Source organism: Thalia democratica, unplaced genomic scaffold, assembly GCF_965202585.1.
Source record: "Thalia democratica unplaced genomic scaffold, ktThaDemo2.hap1.1 HAP1_SCAFFOLD_1563, whole genome shotgun sequence".
NCBI classification, from domain to species: Eukaryota; Metazoa; Chordata; class Thaliacea; order Salpida; family Salpidae; genus Thalia; species Thalia democratica.
Genome location: NW_028140404.1, coordinates 1 through 27,462, shown reverse-complemented (window position 1 = coordinate 27,462; position 27,462 = coordinate 1). Strand labels below are relative to the sequence as shown.

General features: G+C 23.8%; 3 protein-coding genes across 3 annotated transcripts; 2 read left to right on the top strand and 1 right to left on the bottom strand.

Moving 5' to 3' along the window:
• Positions 1-800: 800 nt before the first annotated feature.
• On the top strand, positions 801-1,933 carry LOC145848609 (transmembrane protein 203-like; the record flags this gene model as incomplete). The annotated part of the gene is made up of 2 exons (XM_082953966.1): positions 801-994; positions 1,811-1,933. Coding segments are annotated over 2 exons (317 nt in total), but the record flags the coding sequence as incomplete, so codon positions are not given.
• Positions 1,934-4,421: 2,488 nt separating this feature from the next.
• On the top strand, positions 4,422-10,723 carry LOC145848608 (uncharacterized). Its single transcript, XM_082953965.1, has 4 exons — positions 4,422-4,568; positions 6,272-6,417; positions 9,150-9,223; positions 10,528-10,723. The coding sequence occupies exons 1-4, from the start codon at positions 4,424-4,426 to the stop codon at positions 10,721-10,723; spliced, it is 561 nt and encodes a 186-aa protein (XP_082810091.1). The 5' UTR covers positions 4,422-4,423.
• Positions 10,724-16,520: 5,797 nt separating this feature from the next.
• On the bottom strand, positions 16,521-26,056 carry LOC145848610 (14-3-3-like protein). The gene is made up of 7 exons (XM_082953967.1): positions 25,894-26,056; positions 25,409-25,523; positions 23,636-23,803; positions 22,256-22,382; positions 19,245-19,408; positions 17,722-17,817; positions 16,521-16,778 (listed from the first exon to the last, which is right to left on the bottom strand). The coding sequence occupies exons 2-7, from the start codon at positions 25,478-25,480 to the stop codon at positions 16,647-16,649; spliced, it is 759 nt and encodes a 252-aa protein (XP_082810093.1). The 5' UTR covers positions 25,481-25,523; positions 25,894-26,056; the 3' UTR covers positions 16,521-16,646.
• Between the last annotated feature and the right edge of the window lie 1,406 nt (positions 26,057-27,462).

Sequence of the window (27,462 nt, the reverse complement as noted above, 5' to 3'; positions counted from 1 at the left end):
TTTGCAAAAGGGTGCCAACTACTATGCCTTTTTGAAATTTTAACTGTTACTTCTCTAAAATCATGAAAACACTTAACACAGGGTTCATGCGCGTCAGGCTAAGTCAGGCTAAATCAGTTTTTATGAATAAAGTTGAAAAATGTCAGTCTAAATCAGTTTTTCTATTTAAAAGTTTGAAAATCTCAGCTTTTCTCAGTTCAAATGCTTGAAAATTTTTGATTAAAAAAAATTGAGAAATATTTTCACAATAAAATCGATATGTGAAATTATTTCCAAATAAAGATTTAGTTATTAAAGACAAAATCAGTCAGTACATATTTGTAAAAATAAATGCTTAAAACCTTTTGTTGAATCTCAAAAATGTTTTAAAGAATCTTTAATATTTTGTTTTTTAGTAGATTATATTTGTCATAATTATGAAAATTCATTAAAAAGTACAGTTTAAACATTCCAGCTTAGTTCAACAACTTAGCTGTTTGTTTAAATTCTAATACTCGTAACAATAAATAGACAATTTTTTTTTTGAAAAATATAAACATATGTTGGAAAAAACGTAAAAATAATATACCTTCTTCAATGTAAAAAAATTTTTTTTTTAACTTCTTTTGATGATATTTTCTAATAATTTCACCTAGAAACTACTTCTAGTTTTCAAAATAATCATTTTAGCTCTTTAAGATGTGCAGTTAATACCCTTTAACAAAATTAATTATACAACAACTATATGGATGTTACCTTCCAGCCCTTAATGTAATATATTACAGCTTTACATTTTTTTAAAACATATTTTAATATTTTAGGTTTGAAATTAGACAGCTACTCATCTTTCTCATGGTGGTTTGTATTTAGTCCACTTTACTGTGCAAGCGCACTTGCTTTCTACTTCACTATAATTGTATTCTTTAGAGATTGTATTGATAATGACAATAGACAAGGTGCTTTGAAAAGACTTATGTGGGCTTCACAATTCTACTTTAACTCATTTGCTTTTGTTGTAAGTTATTTTTGTTATGAGGTTTATAATTTTTTTTCTTATTTATGCCTTATAATAGATCACTAAGGGTTGCCAAAAAACCTGGAGTCTTGGAAAACCTGGAATTTGATAATTTGGGCAAAAAAAAAAACTGTAAAACCTGGAATTTGAAAAATTTTGAAGAAAAATCACTTAAAACCTGTATTTTTTAGCAACTTTTACACATCAAGTAGTAAAATATTGACTTGACACAAGTAATCTATCTTGTAGATATTTTTTTTTGTCATCATCAAAAGTTTTTTTAATAAAAAATAATACTTTAAAGAAGCTTTAATATATTTTTTCAATTTCGTTGTACTATTTAACAAAGTTGTTTACCTTAAACTAACTTAGACCTATTTATTCTAAACTAAAAATAGACCCTAAAACTTGTAATTTTAAATTTTGTAAACCTGAAGAAAATTTGCCAAAAGCATTTGGCAACCCTAATTAATAACTACTTATTACTATTTACTAAGAGTTTTTGTTCATAATCCCTTTTAAGGTACATGAAATATTGCTTAATATAGTTTTCACTTGAAAACACTCTTTAATTTCTTTTAATGTAGTAACATTGTATTTTTTTTTATGTTTTCTTTAACAAGTTTATTATGGAGTATTGTTTAATTTTTATGTGTTTTTATGTAGCAATATTTAAGTTTTTTTGGTCGGAATTTAAACATATGCATGTCAAGTTAAACTTACTATGTGCTAATAAGATGTATTTTTAAGCTAAAGTATAACTTATTTTTTAAAAGTCATATAAGTTAAAAGTTCGAATATTTTTATTTTCAACAGTCTTTACTCTGTGTCAACTTGAGTGCTTATGGAGATGACAAGGTAATGAGAACTTCACTTATCTGCTCTCCTTTGTTTATTTTCCTAGTCCTTATTCTTATCAGAATGTGCAAGTTTCAATGACAATTAATCTAAACTACCATGTTCCTATAAAAGCAATTTAGTTTATTTTAGTTTGTGAAAGTTGTTTGATATACTACATACAATTTTTTTTATTTTTTGACTCCTAACTTTTTATTTATTTTTTATGTGAGCTAAAAGATTTAGCACTTAAAAAAAACTTTATTTTCACTTATTTTGTGTCTGTAGAAGGTTTTTTTTAACTTTAATTAAAAAATAGCTATAAAAAATCATTTGATTAAATTTACTTTTTGAAAGCTATTATTGTTTATTTTGTGTATGCTTAAGAACAATCATTTTTATCACAAATGTTTTAGCTATTTTTTTTTAATTTAATAAAGTAGAAATCTTTGTTAATGTTAACTTAAAATACTTGAATGTTTTTTTCAGTATAAGTAATATTTAGAAAGTCTTTTAAACTATAAAGCTTGTATTTTAGTTTACTACTATTTCACATAATTTAGAAAAGTAAGTTTTTGTATTTTAAACTATACTTGTAAATTATAGATATGTTTTGTATAAATGAAAAAAATTATACATTTACAGAATATTTTTTGAAAAATCTACTAGTTTTATCAAGATTAGTCACGATTTTACCTAAGTAAAAACTATAATTTTTGTGTCCAAACAGTTAATATTGAAAATAAAAGATTGAATTGAAAGTAGCAAACACATCAATGGTTGTAGTATCCATAAGAGTTCTTTAAATAAGTACTAACTAAAACTAATAAAATGGTTTGCATTTAGTCTAATAAATGTCAAGAAAATGTTTCTTATACTACTTTTTTCGGTGTAGGAGCCGATTTTGTTTTTCCAATAACAATTTTTAATGTCATTACCATTAATGAACATAAAACTTTGATGTTATTTATAAAAGATTCAGGAATTTGCATTTCTAGTTAGAAAATTGTTTTTGCTTTAGAAAAAAAATTAACATTTATTACTTGTTTATTAAATTTGTGGTCTAAATTTTATAAACACTAATTATTAACCAATTCCTTTTACCTCTACAAAAAGATTTAATTTTTAATTTTTAGATTGCACAATATAGTGTTTGCAGTATAATTTTTATTGTTTGTTTTTTAGTCAGGTAAGCAACAGACTTCGATCGATTGCATTAAACTAAATTCTATCAAATTTTCTATGCACATGATATTAGTATACTATAATTACAAAATAAATTTTAACTGAATAAAAGTTTTTGAGTTCTTCATTTATATAGGTCACCTACAAAATTATGAATTTATACTAACACTTAATTTTTACTTTCTTTTAAGGTTTGTTTTTAAAACTTGTTGAAAAATAACCAACATAATTATGTCATAGTTTTTTTTACGTGGTATCCTTACTCACACATTTTCAACCATTACTTAATATAGTTCTTTTTAGTTTTAGTTATCTTTAAAATAAAATAAAAAAGTTAATCTTTTTGTTATGTTTTTTTGGAATTCTGTTAAAATCTAAATGTAAAAGTTATTTACATCATCAGTTAAAACTAGATAAAAATTGCTGCTATTGTTAAAAATTTATTCAGCGTTTAGTTTTTATAGTGATTTGTATTCTTAGTATTTTTAGTAAGGATTTAATACACTTGTTGTCTAAAGCTGGAAATAATCCATTAAAAACCTTTTAATGTATCCAGTACAAACATTTACATACTAAATACGCTAGAACTGTTGTTATAAGTTGGTAAATATTACAAGCTGTTTATAAAGCTCGCACTCATTGTTTAATAAGAACTTGATTATAATAAAAACACAACTAATGAAGTGTTATAAGAAATTAGTTGAATTAGAATAAAAGAAAAAATATTTAAATCATTAGGGTATAAAACGGTTGTCTCCTATAGTTACAGGTTTTTTTTTACACACGCAGCTAAAAACGCCCCCATGGCTAATTATTTAAGTATAAAATTTAAGCAGAGTAGGATTGTTTTGATATTTTCAGTAGTAGTCATGTAATACTTTAAGTTAATTTTTTCTTTTGTTATTTCTAGGCTGTAACTATTGTTAAAGTTGTTTTAATTTTCTTAAAGATATAAATGTTACCACAAAAACTAAATTTGTATCAAAATGGATTTATATCAGATTATTTTCGTTTAACCATAAACATTCTTCTGTAAAAACATTAGCAATTAAGGCATTTTTTACAGACAAGTTTTGTACTATTTGCGAGTCCTTCAGTTTTAAAAATATATTATTAAGGGAATTACAAGTTCTTAGATTTCGATCTAATTATGTTTTATTTATAGTCATCACATATTTAAAAAACAGTACAATTTAATATTTCATTATAATAAAATAAAGAATATCATAAACTTTTTATAAACTAGTTATTTTTCAAACTCTTATAAAATATTTAAATATTTTTTTATTGAAAAAAGTTTTGATGATTATCATAATTTGTTTTTATATAACTTTATTTGATTATTTTTTAATAATAACTTTATAAATTTTTAAAATATAAACATCTGAAACATGTCTACAAATTGTAATGCAAATTAAGATTTTTCAGTTTTTACATGTAGTTATGAACGTTATATTTGGAGATCCACATTTAAGAAAACTAGCATTTACAGCAGTTGGACTTGGTGGTGCTTGTGTGCTCTTTATCGACTACATGTACCTATCTACTAGCTGTTAGTCATTTTTACTGACAATATACTTTTTAATCAACTTAAAAAATTTGTTTGTTGAGAATTTCACACAAACATAAGTTGACATAAAGCAACAACCAAGAAAAGATTCAATTATAAATGTCAAGTTTAATTTATTTTAAAATGCATCGCTAAAAACATAAAAATAACTAATTTGCTGGTAGTATTTTGTAGGATTCCTTGTCAGAGAAACTTTACAATGCTGAGAAACAAGTCTATAAAGTAAAGTTTTAGAAGCTTACTGAAGTATTGTATATTTTTATAATTGTTTTAATCTTTTAATTGATTTAATACTGCTTGTATTAAAATTTACACTGGCAATATAAATAAAATAAAGTTAATTTAGGTGAATAAAAGTATATTTTGATATAAAATTGGCTATTATTTATTAAAAACAACCATAACACAGTGTCTTTGGTTTAAATTTATATAAAAAAAGTACTTAAATTATAAATAATACAGTATTTGTATGTACAGTCCTTATTCACTTATCCCGACACATTGGGCAAGATTTTTCTGTAAACATGTCCGAAAAACCAAAAATCCGGATAACTACAAAAAATTAATTTTTCATAAAATATTACAACTGCTGTTTCTATACAATGCATAATAAATAATTAAAGTGTTATAATAAATACAAATACATAGTTATTGTGAAATAGATATTAAAATGATAAATAATAAAAGATAAATTTTTGGTTAATTAATTTTTTCTAAGGTAGAAAAACATCAGACTTACTAACCATCTGCAACAATATACGTTTTTGCAATATTGTTGGAGTTAAAAATCAAACAGAACTTCTAAAAAATGAAAACAAAAATAAACTAAGAATTTAATTCAATATCAAAAAGCTCTGAAAGTTAAAAAAAAAAAACTACAAGTGATGTTTTAATAGCATGGTTTTTTATATTTCTAAACTGACTGACTTAACGTTTACATGCAAAGGTTTTTGATAACTAAACTAGTTTAGAACAAATTTAGAATGTAATCTTTAGTAGTATTGTTACATAACATAATAACATATAACAAACAAAATTGTAGAAATGATAAAATCACTTAAAATTTTCTTACAGCATTAAGCTTAAGTATTTGTATATCATACAATAATGTTATTGAACAATATTGAAACTTTTTTGAATTTTCCTCTGACTGAAAGTGTCCTGATAAATGAGCGTCCGGATAAGTGAAGTCCAGATAAGTGAATAAGCACTGTACTATGAATATCACAGTTGAAAAGGTTTCTGAAAAAGTGTAAGTTATTTAAAAGAAAAGAAGATATAATGTTTTATTTTATCATTACAAATAAATAGAATTATTTAAAATTTAAAAAATAAACATTTACAGCATATACTTAAAGTAGCTTACTTATGTAAAATATTAGTTTGCAACAATTAAGCTGCAGGTATCAACACTGTTGATTTTTAATAGAATTTGTAATTACAATTTTTATCTTTTCAGCTTTGTCTTTTTTAATTTATACATTACATAAGTATAGTATTTACTATTATTATTAGTTTCTTCATTATATTTATGGTTCTATGAGGATATAGTTTTAAAAAGTAAATTAGTTAGTTTAAGTAAAAGTTTAAGTAAAAGTATCAATTCAATTTTTTTTCTTCTCATTAACTGTATTTAAGCTCTAAAAGTTTATTTTTATTGATTAAATGTGTGAACTATTTTATAGGGGACCACCTTAAACAACCTTATTGCCAAAAACCGTTTAAGCTGTTGCTTGATCATGAAAAAGGTTGTCAATTGCTAGGAGGAAAACCAATAGTAATGAAGACACTGAACCTAGATAATGTCAGTATCACTGAGCAAGTTGCCAAGGTAAATAAATTACACAATTTTTTTTCAACTTTTGTTGTTCAAAGTTATGGTATTAAGCTAACCATTATCTGTGCACACTAACCTGCTTCAAAAATATATGTGCACCCTACGTTTTAACTCAGTAAAACATTAGTGGAAGGAACAAGTAAGTCATTAAAACATTTTGAATTTAGAGTTTAATAAACTTATACTTCTACCAGGGTTACTAATCTTCAAAGCGAAAATTAACTTTATAACCAAATTAGTAAGAGCCAAAAACTGAAAAAGTATACCTGAATACTAGTAGTATTAGTAATACTATTAGTATCAAGTTTGTATACCTGAATAAAAATTATACAACTGTTAATATTTAAAATATTCAAGGACAAAAAAGAAATTTATGTAATTCGTTAAAACTAGCCTGAAGTCTAAACAGTTCTGAGTTTTTTCCAAAATTCCTTACTAGCTTGGGTTTTAAAAGATACTCCAAAACATTTCAGACTAGCCTGAGTTATTCTAATAGCAGATCAAAGTTATATTTAATTACTAAAATTAGATAATGATTAGTGTCTGTCTTATATAGAAATATTCAGTAAAATAAAAATTGAAGAAAAATATAATTTTTTTCAATTTCATAATATTGAAAAATAAGTTTTTTTGGTAGTTTAAGCTAAGTTATAATTATAAAATATAAGATATTCAAAAATTACGGAATATTAACTATATAATCAGAAACACAGGACAAAAAATTCAATAAACTCGATATTTTTTAGAAATGCTCATTATTAGAGTACAAAGCTAACAAAAGTTAAATTTTTTAAAACTTATACAGTAACAAAGTAATCATATAGTAAACAAAAAAGTAATAAATGACAAAAGCAATTAGTAACAGTTAAACTAATTGGATTAACTTAGAATTACTCTATATCAGTGGAGACACTTTGCATTTTTTTTAAGGGGTGCGGAAAATTTACAAGTATTTATAAAAATCCTTAATTTGGTATTTTTTAAAACTAATATAGCATGACAAAAGTACTGCAATTACAACAAACTGTTTGTTAACAAAGGTTTCTATGTTAAAACGTTCCCATTATTTATGATTTTTATTAGTACACTCACTATTTGCTTGTAAATTCAGAAGAGCTTCTTTTAAGCACAGTTGGCTTCCTTGCCTGTCTTAAGCTTGATTTCTCTTTCCAAAACAACTTATTTCGTAGTCTATGTTCTCTTGTTTTATTTTATTTATTAGATAGCTCAATTGATTTGATATATTAAGGCCATAGGGGGGGGTCCAACATTTTTTTTTACTAAAATTAACTTTGGCTTTTATATGAAAGCTTAAAGTACAAACTATAAGCCAGTTTTTATAGAATTCAAAAATATCATTTAACTTTTGAGATATTTAACTTTATGTAAAAATTTTCCAATATAAACGTATAGACCGCAAATTTTTCGGGGTCAATTTTCTCGGAAATTTTAAAATTCACTAAAAACCTATCTCCTCCTTCATTTTTTGACCTAGAGACTTCAAATTTTCAGGAAATGTTCCTTTTAATATTTTGAAGAATCGTACTGTTGGAATTTTTGAAATTTTAAAAAATAAAAATTTTATCCACAAAAAACTAAAAAAAAGGGTAGTTTTTTGACAATAATTTTTTTTTTACTCAAAATTAAAAAATTTCTTACAATAGATCTCTTTAAAGTTTAATGATACACATTCTGTGAAAATTTGAGAAAGATTACTCAAAAAATGAAGGAGGAGATAGATTTTTAGTTAAATAGTCTTTTTTCGCATTTTTAGTTTTCGCCTTCCATAAGGAACGTATTGAACGCCCTTTCTTTGATCGCTTATATCTCAAAAGTTACTTAGAGTTTTTTTAAGCGGTTTAAAGTGTCTGATAGCTCAAATTAAATTCTACAAAATAAGATCAAGTTGTAAAAAACAAAGTGGACCCCCCCCTATGGCCTTAAATATAATTTCTGTTTACATTTTTGTAGTTGAATGTTGTTTTGTGTGCAGAATTTCTCTTGTTTGTCCGGCTGGCAATTAATCCAATGTGTGTTGTGGTCTCGTTGTTTGTGTTAACTTTTGTCTCGTAACTTACACTTTCTGTTCTTGAGTTGCCACTTTTTAGTGGATACGTGACTTGGTCCCTGAAGTTGCAGGATTTATTTGGTTTGTCTTTTTTGCGTATTACTTTTATATCATTATCATTTTTATCATTTCAATGTTAGGATTACAGCTGTATCTTAGCTCGATGCAGTTTTTATTCACGTACTTGTTTATTTAGTTTCTTTGTTAAAGTGCTTTTTAATAAATTTAACAATTTTTTTCCAACATTTCTGCTTACTGACCTGCAGTAGGGTGGTTTAATCTAGATACAATTCATCATTTTTTTTTTGTTGCCTTTATTTCAAACTGTTTACCTGGTGTCGTATTTATATCGATTTAATTTTAATGCATAACTATTTCTTTATATTTTTAAATAGTTTGTTGTTTCTAGAGTTTTTAGTCACTCTATATTTCGAATTTTTTGAGAATAACTGTGGGCTGATGTGCTTTCGTTTACAGATTGGTTCAATCCTTCAGATCAATCAACACAAATATTAAAAAAACACAATTTTTTTAATATAATTTATAATTAAAATATAGTTAATTATCCCCTTTACTAAGTATAAGCTAAATAATTTTTATTATAACTTTGTTTTTGAGCTCGAGTATTTGACAAAAATTAAATACGTTATTTTATTAGCTACAGCTTAGAGTGAAAGGTAACAGAAGAAAAGGAACTATTCATACGAAGTCAACAAAAAACTTATTAAATGAGTTGGTTATTTGTTTACTTTGTTTTATATATTTTGATTAATTACTGTCCCAATATAATATTTTTTTATATTTTTTAATGATTTCTAAATTAATATGCTTTTTTAAGTTGTCTGTTCAAAACTATTTCAATAAAAGTAAAAAAAAAAGTTATTAGCAGACTTTATACTTTAAAATTTGTGCGATATAAAAAAAAACGATTCAGTATATTTTGTGTAGAATATACACTGTAGATTAATAAGTGGAAAATTTCTTAATCAAAATTTGTTTTTGTAGTCTTAATTTTACTTAATTAAATATTATTGTCAAAATGTCAGGATTTTTCAATAAAAATGCTATAAAATTTCTGATTTAATGAAAGAAATATGAGAATCAGTTTTATTATTTTAGATAGATTGTTTTTTTATGATTTTTTTTCTAAAAAAAGCATTTGTTTTTTTATCCCAGCACTCTTAAAGTAAAATTAAGATTAAATCTGTACATGTTACATGACAATTCAAGCTCACACAACTACTTTTATTTTCTAGAGGCCAAGTATAATAAAGTCATTTGATTAAAAAGAATATATTAAAATGTTTATTTACTAATAGTCTGTGCCCTTACAACCAAACTAATAGGTCAACTTGTTTCAATTGGTTATAATCTCAATTGGTTTGCCAACCAGTAAGTTTTAGGAAAACTTCAGTCTAAATCATGGCATGTCCGTATAAAATTGAAAAACTTTGGGTACTGACCCTGTTTTTAATTTAACTCAGTAACTATTGGTTATATAAATTTATCTATTGCTAATAAAGGATTTTTTTTAGTATAAAATATTAAATTTCAAACTTTTACATTAATAACTTTTTCTTTGAAAGTATAAGTTTAATGTTACCTTCTATCTTAAACTAATTTTATTATTTTTATCCATAGAAAAGGTTCTTTAAATAGTAGTAACTAATATAATGTTGTATACTAAATAATAAAAAATAAAATTTATAAGCAACATATTATTTTATCCGAAAAAAAAGGTTCCTTAGATAATAGTTACAAATATAATGTTGTATACTGAACAATAAAAAATACAATTTATAAGCAACATATAAAGTTTTTTTATAAAATCAGTTTAAAAGTGTTTAGCCAGTTAATACTATATAATATATATTTTAATCATATCTTTTCTTTAAACATATTTAATTCATTTTATTTTATGCTGTTATAAACACTGGCCGAAAAATTTTACACTACTTTAATTATAAAAATATGTTTAATTTTTTCCCGTTAAGTTGAAAATTTCAAACTATTTCTTAGTTGATTTTTTTTTTCAGGGATTGGAATCTTAACTACGCAGTGATGCGAGTCGAATCTGGAAAAAGTTCTTGGAATATTTGGCTTCACCCGAGCATTGACGAAGAAACCAATACATCTCTAGATTCTTTAGAAAATACTTTACAAGAAAATTCTGAAGTAAGAACATTAGAAGAAAGCATTGTTCAAATTCAACCAGAACAAACTAAAAGCTAAAAATCATGTGTTTTAGTGTTATGATATTAGTTAACATAATATAATTTATTATAATAATGTATGTTACAATCATTATATTTTTCATAGATATATGTTTAGATAATAAACTTTTTTGATATTATTTAGTTGATTTTATAAAATAACTCATTTATTTCTAGTATTTAATCAACAACTAGATTTTTTTTGATTTTATTATACATAATGTTTATACGTTCTTATAAACGTGAAGGTTTTACTATATATATATATATATATATAGGTTTTTATGAAACTTGAGTGTTATAGTTTACTATTTATTTGTGATAGCTTTTATTAAAGTATCTTATTTAATGCTACATTCGTTGACGTGACAAAAATCACTAAAACACCTATAAGTACCTGGAATTTTAAACTTAATTTACATGTAAAGTAACAAAATTTCATTTAAATATGAAAAATATATCATAATGACAAAAAAAAAAAGTATTATTTAGAATTTTTTCATTAAAAAACACATTTAAAGTAGCTTTTTAGTATCTATCAAAATTTTTAAAGTTAATTTAGACTTTTTTTTTTCTTTTGTTTAATTTCACTAGAACATTAAACTAGTTTTAAAAAACCTTGAAGTTTAGAAAAGCAGGAAGAAACTTACAAAAAACCTTTGGAAACCCTGTCTTCTTGATTTTCAAAGAAGATATTGCAAAAAGTATTAATATTCTAAATAGGGCAAAGCTTTTTTTTAATTAACAAAATAATATGTAATAATTTTTTTTAATTATTTAGAAGTATTAAACTCATAATTTGCCTTAAGTTATAATGTAAGGTAGAGCGTATTAAGGTTGTAAGTTTTAGATATACAACATGAAAGATCAATTTTAAAATCAAAACAACTGTTTTTGTATGCAAATACTTTATTGACTTTTAGCTGATTATAAAAAATAAAAACAGTAAAAATACCTTAGCAGTTTGACTTTTTACAGCTATTTCATATTCTATGAGCAGTGAAACAACGTAAGTCAATGAAGTATTTGCGTGCAATAACAAAAAGTTGTTTCTTAAATTGAAATAAAAAAAAATTGAGTAATATTTAGAAGAATTGAGTAATATTTAAGTGTAACTTAAATTTATTTATATAAGATTTTGTTAACGATTAGATGGTTTAGGGTATACAGACGTATGACACTGTAGACTGAAAAAAGCGAGGGGGTCAAATAACCATTGACGATTTTAGTTACCAAAAAATCAAACCAACTTACATATTTACAACCAAGTTAAAGCATTACAAATCAATTATAGATAGTTAGAACTTGATTTGTTGTTTTTAAAACTGATTTTGTTTATTTTCTGCTACCAGTATTTCGTAAATTGTATAAATTTAATTTTCAGTTCGAAGATTAATTAATTTATTCATGATTTTTTTCAAAAACTTCACAAAAATACCTGAATTAAATTATTGTTATTTATCATTTATTTCTATTAATTTTTAAATTTTCTAAATATTAAACGTTTAATTGTTGAAATAATTAGAGATCTCTACTTTTAAAAGGATTTCTGAATATATTTAATTTTCAAAAGTTTATTCTGCAAACAAAAAAATCTCTATATATCTTAACTAATTGCTTATGTAACAACCCATTTTTCATGACTTTTATATATTTTTTTCAAACTTTTTAGTTTTATAAACGTTGACTTTGAGCAAAAAAATGCTTCCAAAATAAACTTTTAGTTTATTTTATAGTTTTAATCGTAAATAACTTATGTTCTTTAAAAACTCTATTTTTTAAATATTGTTTAACCTAAGAATTAATATTTTTCAAAAAAAAAAAAAGAAGCCTACAAAATACTGCTTTTAAAAACCTAAAAAAATACGCCTAAAAAACAGAATCTGCTGTAAATTTCTTTTAAGTTTTATATATATGTGGCTATAGTTTAAGACAAAATCAAGTGAAATTTTTAGCAATATATTCTCCTATTCCCCTTAAAACACCTGGAGTTGTTTAAAAGAATAAAAAGCATCAGTTTTAAAAGCATATGTTTTTTAAGAATTCTATACAAAATCAAGAAAAGTGGTAAAAAAACCCAAATATAATAGGTATTACAAGTACTAATGTAGAGTCTTATCACGTATTGAATTTAAAAGTTATACAGTACACTTGAAAAATAAATCAAAAATTAGCCGTATTTTAATTTGCCTAATTCGTTGAGCGGAAAAAAAGAGAGTTGAAAACGGTTAATCTAATTCTAATCAAATATTGTCACTTGGTTTGGTTTTCTAGTCACAAAAAAGGTCAACGACCGCTTGCCTATCCACCATGTGTAAAAAATTTACTTTTTATAATGTGTAAGCATCAGCAGCATTTAATTTAGACAAATTTAGGTCGTATGGAGTATCTTATGTGTAGCACTTTTAATTTTGAAGAAAAGTTGATAAATCAAACTTTTATACTTCAGAGACTTTAATATTTATTTAAAATATGTTAGGCTAATTTGATCCATGAAATATTACACGTGTAAAATTTCGCAGTATCGATTCAATATTGTTAATACTAATTTTATAGATATGGGACAAGTTTGGTTTATAGAACTCCAGCTTAGGACTGATATATACTACAATTAGTTTTGTCAGAATGTTTACTGTAATGTTTATGTTAAGTGTTTAATGAATATAACTTTTAAAGATATCTATTTTATCCTTTTAAATATACTTGATATTCTTGTCGTTATAGTAGTGAAAGCACTAAGTTATTTATATTTCAGGCTTATATCAGTAATTTTAAGCTTTTTAAATTAGTAATTAATGATTTTTTTTGCTACTAAATTTTACCGGAGTTCCTAAAGCATTTGTACAAAAATTTCTAAATATTAGTAGGTGAAAATAGTTCAAATGGTTACATTGCTTTTCAAACTACGACACTTTAAAGTGTTATAGAAAGATTTTAAGTTATTTTTTATAGTAACTAGGAATTAAAAAAATATATTAGCATGTCTACTTTATTGTACGTTAGATTTTGATGCTAAAAAAACTGAAAAAAAAAAATTAACTAAAAGTAGCACAATTTTTGTGTCTTTTATCACTTCTTTAAGTCATAAAAAAACAGATTTAAAAAAAACAATATTTTTTAATAAATAAAATTAAGTTGGAAAATATTGAAATACTTACTATAAAAGATAAGTAGCAAAAATTCAGAGTTTAAATTTTGTAGTTTGAACTGTCTAAATTTGATTCGTTGTTACAATTTAAATAAAAAAGTTGGATTAGAATAGAATCATAATTGTAACGCTTGGTAGTTCTTCAATTTATTCAAAAAATTTCAATTCTGTAAGTTTTCTTTAATTAAAAATTTATTTATTTTATATAATTAATATTTCTTGTTAAGTATTTTATGTTTTTGTGCAATTGTTTAATGAGACAAGTATGTGGTCTAAACTTCAACAATTAACATTAAGCAATTATACATAAATTTATAACAATTTTGTATACGTTTCGACTAACGGATTTTGATATTACAATACTAAATTTCTACTTCATTAAAACATCAAGATTTTTTTATTGTGGTGATAAACCTTTTTGAACTATATAATGTTGATTGAGCGACAAGAAAAAAACGCTTATAATAACTGATCCCAGGACCTGGTGTACGAAAAAACATTTCGGTTACTGAGTCGTACACTACTTACATACAGTTTAATGTCTTATCAGGACAAAAAATGTACTAGAAAAAGTCCTACATAATTACTTATTTTATTCATGCGACCAAACTTAACTATATACTTGATGGTTATAAATTCTTACTGTTTGTATTTCTAACTTCATTTTCAATAAAAAAAACTGTAAAATAATAAATTACACTCTCGAGATCGTTATCAAAGTTTATAATAATTCAAAGACAAGACTGATTTTTTTTCTAATTTTAATTCTGTCTAACACATTAACTTCTTTTTAAAAATTTTATAGTAAATATAGTTTAAAAAAATGAGAAGTTTATTAGCTTTATAACTTTAGGCGAGTTTACTTAATAATATTTTTAGCAAACCACTTTAATAATTGTAAGATAATTGTAGTAAAGATAATTGTAAGATAAAATTATTATAATGTTTTTTTATTTCAAGTAAAATTATAATTTTGTATTATTTATATTTTTTATTATTACACTCTTCTGTTTATACTTTTGTTTTGTTTCAACAAAAAGTTGTTCTTGTTTTTGTTAAAAAAGCAGTTTTAATACCCTCACTACATCAAAATCTGATACTACCTACACTCAAAATAGATACTCTTTTATTACTACTCCATTTTCTAGCTTACACTTTATCAGCCTTAACATTGTTTTATATGTTTAAGACGGGTAGCTGTCAAATTTGCACGAGCGTACCAAATTGCACGAAGATACTTTTGCACGAAAACACTTTTGTACGAAGGGTCACTTTTGCACGAAGACAATTTTGCACGGGGACATTTTTGCACGGGTTGAATTTTTCTTTTTTTTTATTAATTTTAATTTAATGTTTTTTACTTTTTAATTTATTTTTTTTTACTACAACTGTTACCCCTAACCCTTACCCTCATTCGGTAATTTTTAAATTGATTATTAATTTTTGATCTTTTACTACTATACTGTTACGCCTAATGCTTGGTCGGTGGTAGCTTTTTTTTTAACTAATTATTATTTTTTAACTTTTTATATTAATTTTTATTGATTATTTTTTTATTTTTAATATCACTGTTACTCCTAACACTTACCCTCGGTCATTAACTTTTTTTTCCTTTGTTATTTTTTTAATATATCTTTTAATTTTTTTTTCTGTTTTTTTTACTTTCGAGCAAAATTGACTCTTAGTGCAAATTTGTCTTCATGCAATTTTGTCCCCTCGTGCTAATTTGTCTTCATGCAAATGTGTCTTCGTGAAATTTTTGCTTTGTGCAATTTAGTAACTTCGTGCAGTTTTGTTTTCGTGCAATTTTGACCCGTTCCCGTTTTAGACAGTATTTTTTATATTATTCTTAAATTATATTTTTGTGACAAGTCGACAACTCATCACATGTTCACTGCAATTTTGTAATAAGCTTAGAACTAGATCATAGTCGATAGTGCTAAGTTCGATAAAAAAAATTTCGTGTAGTTTTAAGTCTATTTAATGTATTAAATACATTGTTTACAGTATTGCTTTTCATAAACAAAAATATGTACAGGTATAATGTTTTAATGACTAACAATTTAAATGTTTAGTGTTAATCACATTGCTATTTATATACGAAAACTCAAAAACAACATTAATAAATTAATCATTAGTTCGTGTTTTATTTTTTTCTCAGATGTACAGCTTAGCTAATCCTTTTATACAAAAGACGTTTATAAAAAGACCCAATGAGCAAGAAAGCTGTTTTTAGATAAACTCCCTATCAACTAATTCTTGTAAAGTCTATCAAATGTTTATCGAAATAGTATATGTTAAGGTTATTTGTTTAACTTGTTTTTTGATAAATCATATTATTCTTTTTTATTGTGAAAAAAGCGTAAATTAATTTGTTAGTTTTTAAATATTTGGTTTGTTAATAATTAGTTTATAATAAACAGTCAACTAATAAATTTATAGTTACTAATGTTTATTGAGTTAAATTTCTTGAAAAAAATATCTTTCGATATCGACAAATTTAAAAAATAAAAACGAACACAAATTTAAAAAACTAAAATTAAAATGTCGATAACATAAGTTTGAACTTTTAATTTATTGTTTTAAGTAACAAATTACTTATAATATTTTTTACAACCTTTAAAATATAAAAACATTTAGCAGTTAATAAGCCAAATTGTACCTATTAACTTAAGTATCCTGATACTTATACTTTGACAAAAATACTTATTTTTTTGAAAATTAAAGATTTGTTATAAATTAAAGCTATAAAACTACACATAGTTTATTTATAAAGTTGAAATATCCAACTTATTTATTCTTTAATTGTTTCTGTTGCTACTTCAGCGGTCGTGTCTTCATTCGAATTTAGCCCTTGTTGTTCATCAAAAACGTTTTGTGTCGGTTCAGTTTCTTCCTCGTCATCGCTTGTATTTGTGGTCCATAGCTGAATAAAAAAGTAGGATCATATATAATATTAAAGAATTTTTCTAAAACAACTTAGTTTTAATCTATTTTTGTATTCTGCAATTAAGTTTTTTTTTATTTATTTATTATTAGTTTATTTGTTGTACATGACTTAAACAAGATTTACGACACAATTTAAATCAAATTAACTTAGTTTTATCTATGTAATGTTAATTTTCGGTAACTTTTTTTTAATTCTGATTTTTATTACTTTTATATGTTTTTTTACGTGTTGTTTCAACATATACGTTTTTTTTTTACAGTGTACGACAATTTGTATATTTGTACAATTCAAGTTCCACCTTTTTATACTCTTATAACTTTGATTTGTTGTGAGTTTTTTTTTGAAATATGACTAAAAGAAGTTTTTACTTACTAAAATATAGTAATTTTATTAGTTATGAACTTTATCTTTTAATGTAGATATTTTGTTTTTTTTACTACCATGATATTATTAGTTAGACCTTCCATCCATTTTTCAATTTAAAGTTAAGTTTTGGACTGTGGCCCTTTAAAAATTTTTGTAAGTGTTTAAATTTTTGGAATTCGAGCCTTATTAATTTGAATTGTCGTACAAACATTATTTCATCGGCTACTATTTTGGTTCTATACAATCTGTAAATTAAACATTCACTACTTAAAATATTTATTTAGATTGAAAAACAACAAAAATGTTTTTTCACTGTTTTAGTTAACAAAACTTAATATAAAATATTGCATATATACAAATAAACAATTAACAGTTAAACTAAGTTCATAATATACTTTAAAGCTAGAAAATTTGTCAGTGCGCAAATGCTCAAAAAAAACTTGTAATCTAAAAGTTACAAAAAGTTTACGATCATAGTCTTAATGTCAAAAAAATTATGATATAAACTTATGAAATTCTTTGAAAGGTTATAGTTTTAAGTAAGTTAACTAACAGTTAAGTTGTCTCTTAAAAGTTGCATAATAAGTGAGCTGTCTTTAAACGAAGCCAATTTTACTGAGTCCATATCTTTCATCGCTTCATCAAATGCCTGTAACAATTTTTTAAACTTATTTTGATTTTTTTAAAACTAAAGTAGTAAACATATTTGAAGCTACGGGCTCTTAGTCCTTTATATCTAAACTTTTAAAAGAAACAACCATAATTTACTCACTGTCTAAAAGCTGTTTTAACAGTTTGAAAAATCAAATTTAGTAAAATTTAACGGCAAAGCAGCATTATTTTTTTTTACACAGTTTTACTATTTTTCAAGTTTCAGTAATAAAAATACGTTTATAAGTTTATAGAGCACGTTTAAAAAAAGAAAGAAAAAATATAAGTCGAAAGTGTACAAATATTACAAAAAACAGTATTGCATTAGTTTTCTTATTTTTCATAACATTACATTTTTATTATTAGAAACTTAATTGTTAATAGATGGCCAAAATATCTTTAAGACTAAACCACGCTCAAACTAATCACACAATAAATTTGTCAAATAATAGTTAAGTAAAGAATGAAATTAGTTTAAAAAATAATTAATTTAAAGATGTTTTGATTTTATTCATCATCATAATTTAGCATTTAACAGGTTTACATAATAACGGCAACAAGCTCCCAAGGTTAAAGTTATACCGTACCTACTAGTCACTAAGTAAATTGTTTATTACACTAAACAAGTGACCAGTTTTGTTTAATTGTCAATTAAATGACAAAAAAACTACTCAAAATAATTTATTCTGGTAAGTGCTACACGAAAACAAAAAACAAACTTTTCGAACTTTGAAATTGGTAGATTTAGATAATAACTTTTCAATAAAATAAACTTAAGTTTAACTATGTCCAAGCTACGGCTTTGAATTTTTTGCCGCAATTAATTTTTTGATTCAGTATAACTAACAAAAAAACTACTTTTCAAGTGTTACATAATTAGGTAAAAAAGAAAGCGTAAACTTGAAACAAAAAAAATAAGATTTATAAGGATATTTATCTTTGAGAAAAACAGCTCAGAAAGAAATTCTGATTTCCACTGTTTTCAAAAAAAACAGAAAAGTTATTTAAGGCAAGCAGGTTAATTGATAAGTTTGAAAAGACATAATTAGTAAAAGTATTTGGTATTTTTCACTTTTTTAAAGGCTTATGTAATGTCGAAACGCCGTCAAATAAGTTATAACATGTTGTGTATCGTTTTGTTTTGGTATCTTTATTTTGATTTGTTTTTAATCATGCTGTTTTAGTTTATTTAGACTTAAAAAACAATTCAAAGTGAGTTAAACGTTAATAGAATTTAAATTATATTTAAAAATTTAGTATAACCTTTTGCTACTTTAAGTGAAAAAATACTATTGAATAAAGCAGGTTTTTTGAAAATTTTTATATCCTTGAAAATAAAATAGAGGTAAAAAAGAAACAGTTGTAGAATTAAGGAATAATGTATAAACTTTTTAAGTTAATAAAAAAGGTTAAAAACTTTCTAACTTCTTTTGCAATCTTGCAAGCTTTAGTTCTCTCATCCATAATTTCATAGAAGAAAACAGAATAGTTTAAAGCAAGCCCAAGCCTGATAGGATGGGGAGACTTCATTCCTATTTTACTCATTTCAAATGCTTCACAGTACGAACTGTTTGCTAAGTCTGCGTATTCTGAGAAAAATGATGTTTATCGGAAACGTCATGTATTATATATTTCATTGTTAACAGAAGTTTATAAAAGAAAAATAATAATTTGTGAGATTTTATTTGAATATTATATTCTTGTACTTTTTATTCTCAGTTTTTTATAACAGCATTACTTCTCAAAAAAAAATCAGTACTGACTAAATAAATAATTTATGAGTGCAAATATAACGATTTTATAACAAATTACAATTTTTTATTGTTTTTTGTAGTATTCAAATTTAATTTTTGATTTAAATATTTCACCAGACATTTTTATTCAACTTGGCAAGATTTACGAAAGAAATTATTATAGACTATCTTTTTTAAAATGGTAATAAAACAATTTGTTGGTGTTTTCTGTCAGATATACTTCTTTTACTTTTAAACATATACCAAAAATTATATTTAAGATTGTAACAACCTTAATTCTAATAAATACTTAAACTTTTAATGATAACAAATATTAATGATTATATTATATGTTTATCTTTATATTCATAAATTCAAAAAGCTAGCAAATTTAACGACATATTTTTTGTTTAAAAATATTGATGACTAATAATTCAAAAGATACAAACTTTATAAATGAAAATTAACATTACGAAAACTTCTATTTTATTTGTTTCTAATAGTACAAACCCTAAATTTTGAAGTTAAGGCTTATACAAATTTTTAAACTTTGTAATGTTATATTTGAAAGCTTTTAACTTTTAGTGTGGTAATGTTTCATTTATATATTCAATAAGTTAAAGCTTTTTTAATTTATGTGCTGCTGTTTTGTGTACATAAAATATAATTAAAAAATTAAATTCTGATCATGAGTTTACAGAAGTAATAGTAATACTTTATGCTTACATATCAAGTAAATCGATTTATTCAAACGTTATATTATGACGTTTCAGAAATCAATACATTACTTATCTATTCTGCCGAAGCCTTTTGCACCTTATCAAGCATTCGTTGTATATTTCTTTGATTCACTAGTTTCGTAAACCTTAATATAAAATTTAAAGAAAATGAATTATACAACTCACTTAAGTTAATAGTTACAAAATAACTGAAATAAAGTAGTTTGAAAACTGTTAAAACATGTTTTAACAGTTTTCAAACTACTTTATTCCAATTATTTTGTAATTATCTTTCCAATTAACAACCCAGTTGAAGTGTGTTGATTCGTTGACACACAGATACATATGTTGGTAGAATAAAGGAAGATTACTGTATAATTTAATTTTATTTATATTCTAGTGAAGTTACTTCACTAGGATCTTTTGTGAGCAAACAATTAAACCTATATTTTGAACAGTTAAAACATGTTTTATGTATTTTACTATACTTAGTAGAACATTTATTAAATACTAAATTATTATGTATTTGAATTAATTTAATGATAGTTGTAGTAATTTTTTTTTTACATCGTTAAGAAGCTATTTTTACTGAACTCGCACGGTTTGTGATTAGAAAGAACTAACGAATAACGTTTTAAAAGGCTTTTGTAAATTTTGACGTCACGAACTAAACATAATATTTTAGTAAAACAGGAAGTTAACATAATGATGACATAATACTATGGAACACCTTGTTAACACAAGGTGGTAGTAGAGCAAGTAAAAATATTGATTTCCATTTTAGGATAATTTTATTAAGTTTTTTAGACTATATTTCTCATTCTCTTTTGGAACTATTAAAATGGTTGGTACAAATATTGTTACGTATTAGTCGTTTATCAAACTATTAAATAGACTAAAAAATATATATAATTGAACCTAAATTTTTAAATTATTCAAAAAATGAATGTTAAAAATAAAATAAATGGACGACGTTTAAAAATAACTTTGAAACATGTAACTGTTTAAACTGTTGCTGTATTTTTAAAGAGTTCATCTTTTATTTATAGTAGTGTAGTTTTTTTTACCTGAAAATTCATGTACATTTAAAAAGTATAATTGTATCAATAAATTTATACAGATATACAAAAGCCAAATTAGTTACAACATATACACGCTTAGTTTATTTATGATGATAATAAAAACTTGTTGTTGCCTTTTGCTTATTAAATATGATAAACAAACTAGAAAAGTTATAGCGCAAAAATGAGTAAAATGAGTGTGTAAATTTTATTTGACAAACTAATACAGATAAAACTTTATCAAACACGTTGTTTTTAAAGTTTTTTTATAACAATAACTACATCGCTTTTGAAACTACTTTTCAACTTAGTCTTAACATTTTAATTCAGAATATAAAACTTTAAGTTTTAATTTATTTTTATATAAAGGTTATACTAAAACAAAAATAAAATTTAGAAAAAAATTTAATCTAAAAGTTTATCTTGTGAAAAGTAAGAACTTTTAAAATAAGTTTTTAATGTTTCATATAAATATTAATTTGTTATTATCAATTGTATATACAGTAAAACAAAATGTTTGAAAACTAACTCTGTTTTTTTTTTGTCTTATGTTTAATTTATTGAGTTTAATTTAAACCAGTTTATTAAAATATTTTTCCCTAGCTAATAGTTCTATGAAAATGTTTTCGATTTTTTAAGTAGATAAACTATTTATTCAATTCTTAAGTTAATAAGCTACTGATATTTAAAAAATTAATATTACAATAAAGTTAAACACTCTTTTTTCATAGTAAATTTTTGTATTAAAAAATTACACTATAACTAACTAGTTAACTTTAAAATAAGTATTTCATTTATCATTTTATTATATCTAAAAGTATTCACTTTAAATAAATGTTTATTTTTTTTCTTTATAGATTCGATTTTCAACTACTATTTATTCAGCTTGCACTATTTTATTACATAAACTTTTTTGAACTAACGTTTTCGATCTTCCGCTTCAGTCACCTCTGCTGCGTACCTGTAATAATCACCCTTCATTTTCATATAAAATATTTTTGATTCATTGTCCTCATCACAAAAGGGCAACAAACTTTCGTTTATTAGTTGCTGTGTAAAATTTTTAATATTTTTTTGTAAAAATTTAAATAACTTTAAAGTTTTTTAAGAACTTTTCAAAATTTCCAATATTTATTTTTTGTTACCTTCGATTTATGTTTTAATTTAAACACAGCCGTGATGTTTATTTATCTAAATTTCTGTATTACTTTATACAACTTACGACCAAATTTTGTAAATTTTTTAGTTAAATTAATGAATTTTAGGTAAAGAAAAAAAATTAAATGATAGAATTACTATTAGTAATTTACAACAAATTGTTAAATGAATCTTTTTAATTTTAAAACTACAAGCCTAGATTTTTAACTTGTTATTATCAAACGTAATTACCAAAGTTATACTACAAGTATTAAGTTTATTTTTACACCAAGTCGGAAAACTGAGGCCTTCCATTTAAAATTTCTGGAACGCGACGAGCTTTATATCTAAAATACAAATAGGGCAAAAATACCAAATTTAAGCTTTTTTATCATAAAACTTTACAAATTTGCTCTACTTTGTATCGATCCTTTAACTGTGCAAACCTTTTTTTGTTAGTCTCATTACACTTCTTCATTTATACTTTTTTTCTAAATAGATAAAATACTATGGCACGCAAAAATCTATGGTACGTTCCTCACAAAAAGCTGCCGAGTTTTAGTGAACATTAAAGTAAGTCTATTGAAAACTGTGCAACCTTTTGATAAAGACGTTGTTATACTGTTAAATATTATAAAAGTACTAAGATACAGCTTTTGTATCAACCAATAAAGTTTTTTATAACAATAAATTATTTAAAAAAAAACTTCGACAATATTTAGACCTAAAAACGCTTAAATCACATTTTGAATTTTACATGATATTAAAATTGTAAATCTTAGTTTCTATCACATGAAAAATTAATTAATCTTGTACTTTAAACTTAGTTAGTCTTATATCGAAACTTTTAATGTATTAATAAAAAAGAAACTCAATACTAACAGGAGAAGTGTAAATATTAATAATAGAATATTTTGTTTCAGGTCAAATTTATTTGTTTTAACTTTACCCACAAAAAGGACAAATTCAAATATATTCATAAAAAACTAAATTTTATTGCAAAAGTTTTTAAGTATTAAATTATTAAAATTTTAAAATAATTTAAAAAGTGTTTTTATTTTGTGAATAATTTTTTTTTACAGGTATAGATAACTAAATTAAAAGAGTATATAAAAACAAGCGTGTAGTATTAAACTCAAGTAAAAAAGCTTATATAGAAAACTTACCACAACGTTGTTACACGTAGTTTCTATTTCTTTGGAAATTTTGCACATGTACTTTACACTTGTATTTTTCATCAAGTCTTCTTTGTGCTCCATGTTAGAAATAATTCTCCAAGAGCTTCTTTTTGTTCCAACTTGATTCTTGAAAGCAACCGATAATAAATTTCTTTCCTGCATGTTTATTTTATATTTTGATAAGCCCTACTTACATCAATAACTATGTACTTTAACTTAACATGATTCAATAAGATAAGTATGCTAATAACAAAAAAATGTCTAAAAACAAGCACAAACAAGTTGAATCTATTAATTAGATCATTAATTTTGGTAGTTTTTTGACAAAAATATTGTAAGTGATAACTTTGTATGCCTACACAAAATGTTTTACAAGAAGCACTTTTTTATAAACAAAAACTAATCAGACATGGTTAAAATTATAATGGTTTAAGTAGTTTAGTTATGTTTTAAAGCATATAGGTACATTATTTTTTATTTTATTCTCAATTAAAAAATTGAGTAAAATCAGAATATTTTAATTTGAACGATCATTAGTATACAGTTTTAACAGTTATTCTTAGTAATCAGTTTTTTAACAAACAACTTTCTAAATTTTTTATGCATTTATACATAAAGTTTAATTAGGTAAAAATATTTTACAAATTTTTATTTTTGCCAATCGTTTTGTAAAAAAAATTACTCCTTTATAAAATTATTTACAATACTTTTATCTGTTGACAATCTTTTTCTAGCATTCTTAACTCGTATAGATTTTTGATCTGAAGTAAAATTACATCATTCTTGTAAACTTTTTAATAGTTTAGTTTTAAAAGTAACTATTAAAGAAATAGAAATTATAGAATCTATTTAAAGTGTACAAACAAATGATACGTACACTAAACCCTTATCGGCTTTGTTTATAAAATGAGTGAAAGGTTCATGTTTAATATTTTTTAAGCATTAAACAACTTAAAAACAGAAACTTTATTCAGAATTTTTAATAACCAAATTTAAGTTTCATGATTACATAATCATTTAAGACAAAACAAAGTTTTTAAGCTCATTTATTTGAAAATGTCTTAAAGAATTTCTAAACAAAATTTGCTGCAAAAAGTTTATTATGAAAGTATAAAAGCTTACATCTTTTAATGCTTTTTGATGAAAACAGTACTTTTAATGAACATTTTTATATAGAACATAAAATAACACTTATAATAGAAATGTAGCTTGTTTACGAATCGGTTTAAAACACATTTCTGTACTTTTTTTTGCAAAAAAAGGCTGATAAAAATAGTTTTCTGAATTTTCTATAAAAACTTTTTAGAATAAAATAATTTTTTAAGTTAAAAAAATAATTTTGAATATATTATTACGCTAATTCTTAACCTTAAGATAGGCTTTTAAACTAGATTTAAAACAACTAAACTATTTCGAAATCTAACATTTAAATGTAGGAGTACGTTTATACTACGCAAACATAACAAAATACCACACATGCAACAATTTGATTATATACTTAATTTCTTTTATTAAGAAAAAAACAGATAAAATGTTAATCGTGTTTTGAGTTTTCAGAGTTTGTTAAATTATTATTTTTTAAACCTAAAAATGTACTACAAGTTTGACAAGACACAAGATATATTTAAATACTTTAAATTCATAAGCAACTCATAAAAAAACAAAACTAAAACCCTAAAAAACGTATAACGAGTTATATAAAAAAAGATTTTTGAAAAGGCAATGTAATTAAGTTTTATTTTTTCTGGTTTTTTAACTAACCTCTGGTGACAATCCTAAACCAAGTTTAGCATATTTCACCATATTTAAAACCATGTCCTCATACCTTTCCATTTGTTCAGCATCTTTGCTAAGTCTACTAAGCTCTTTTTATCGTCTGATTTTAAAATATAAGTTAAGTTTCTGACAAAACTCAAAATAAAGCACAAAAAAACTTTTTTCTTGATCGTGTATTCAACTTTGTTTTATAAAAAGAACAGAATATTTTTTGAATAAATTAATGTTTTTTTTAATATGTTGATTTAAAATATATTAGATTACTTTATAAAACTTCCAAGTTTAATTCTATAAGTGAGATACTGGCTATTTAATAAAATTCAATCATTGACTTTTATAATGATTATTGTAGTCGAAAATCTAATAATATTACGTAGACTAACAAACTGTTTGAATTTTTTTTTAAACAGTGTATATAAAACAAACTGTTAGTGTTATTAAGCAATTTAATTCAATTTTTGAAGAAATACCTTTATTTATGTCTGTCATCGTTTTTGTCAAAGCAACAAAACTAGTAGAAGTGCACTGAACTTATTTGTAGATAAAGTACTTTTTATGTGCTAAACTTGCTCGATGTGAAAAGTATTTTTATGTATTTTTCATAAAATACTTTAAACAGATTTGAAAATGATAGACTATATTTAATACACTCTGTTTTATTTAAATTTTGATTAACTTAGTTGGTACAAGAGAAAAAACTCAGCAAAAAAAAAAAGGTGTTATAAACTGTTTTAGTATAGATTTTGTACATCACCTGACGGTTAAATAACGTATATTGCAATTAGAGTGCATATATCTATCTATAGTGTTAATATGTCTTAGAACAAATAAAAAGTTTAAATTGTCAAAAAAAAAAATTAGGAGTAACTTTTTTTTATTTGTCTTAGTAACTTTAGAAATTATTTATTTTAATTTACAAGTTTACTTACATTTCACTTACAAATATGTAAGTAGGTTAATCTGTTAACATTATTAACTAATTAACAAATTAACCAATTAATATAATTAACTAAATTAGTTTCCGTAAGTAATCAAAAAATAGTTTTTTGAAAAATATAGATGTTAATGTAAAAATAAGTAAAACAGTTATAACAAACACAAGTAGCTAAAAATTTTTGTGAACAACTATAGAAAGTAATTTAAAATGGTCAGAACACATTGAAACTATGAAAAAAAGTTACAAAAAACATTGGGTGTATTATATAAAACCAGACACTTTTTAAATGAAAACCATTATATTTGATCTTTAATTGTTTGCTTATAAGCAATGTTAGATGGGTGGGTGTCACTTTGCACGAGCGTCACTTTTGCACGAGGAGACACTTTTGCACGGCGACTCTTTTGCACGAAGGGTCACTTTTGCACGAGGGGACACTTTTGCACGGTGACTCTTTTGCACGGAGGGTCACTTTGCACGAGCGTCACTTTTGCACGCAGGGTCATTTTTGCACGGCGACATTTTTACACGTCAAAACTTTTGCACAGCATTATATTTTAACAGATATACTTAATGAACTGCGAAAATTTTAAACAATCAGCCAATTTTGAACGGAACTTCACTTTTGCACGCTTCTAGTTTTTATTTGATCAAATAAAAATTTAAATATTTTTTTTTATCATTTAAATAATATTTGCTTTTAAACGAAAGTTGTTTTGAATGAATAAAGTTTGGTAGTTTTTATATTGAAATTTTAATGTAAAGTTTTCATAAATTTATTCTTTCAAAAATTTATTTTACAAACTAAGTATTGGTAAAAGACCTCGTAAGTGCTTAAATAAAGTTCTTGAATAAAAGTTTTTATTTGAAGTTTTACGTAGAATAATATAATAACGTACCACAATTCATTAATTAATATTTATAATCTTAATTTAAATAAACTAAATGAACACACATTTTTAAATTAAAAAAAAAAACAATTTTGAATCTTTAAATAAAAATAATCACAACCTCGTTTATTTGTAAACAGAAAGATAAAGTTAATTCAGTAAGGCTTTAAAACACGAATCTTGAGTATGTTTTTTTACTTACATCTCTTTAT

What these genes read in the sequence shown, in the direction of transcription:
- LOC145848608 (XM_082953965.1), top strand. Translation starts at nt 4,424, where the DNA reads ATGCAAATTAAGATTTTTCAGTTTTTACATGTAGTTATGAACGTTATA. An exon ending in CATGTACCTATCTACTAGCT is followed by an intron (nt 4,569 to 6,271) that starts GTTAGTCATTTT and finishes ACTATTTTATAG; the next exon opens with GGGACCACCTTAAACAACCT. An exon ending in ACAAAAAACTTATTAAATGA is followed by an intron (nt 9,224 to 10,527) that starts GTTGGTTATTTG and finishes TTTTTTTTTCAG; the next exon opens with GGATTGGAATCTTAACTACG.
- LOC145848610 (XM_082953967.1), bottom strand. Translation starts at nt 25,480, where the DNA reads ATGGAAAGGTATGAGGACATGGTTTTAAATATGGTGAAATATGCTAAA. An exon ending in CTACGTGTAACAACGTTGTG is followed by an intron (nt 22,383 to 23,635) that starts GTAAGTTTTCTA and finishes AATTTTACACAG; the next exon opens with CAACTAATAAACGAAAGTTT. An exon ending in CTTGCAAGATTGCAAAAGAA is followed by an intron (nt 17,818 to 19,244) that starts GTTAGAAAGTTT and finishes AAATTGTTACAG; the next exon opens with GCATTTGATGAAGCGATGAA.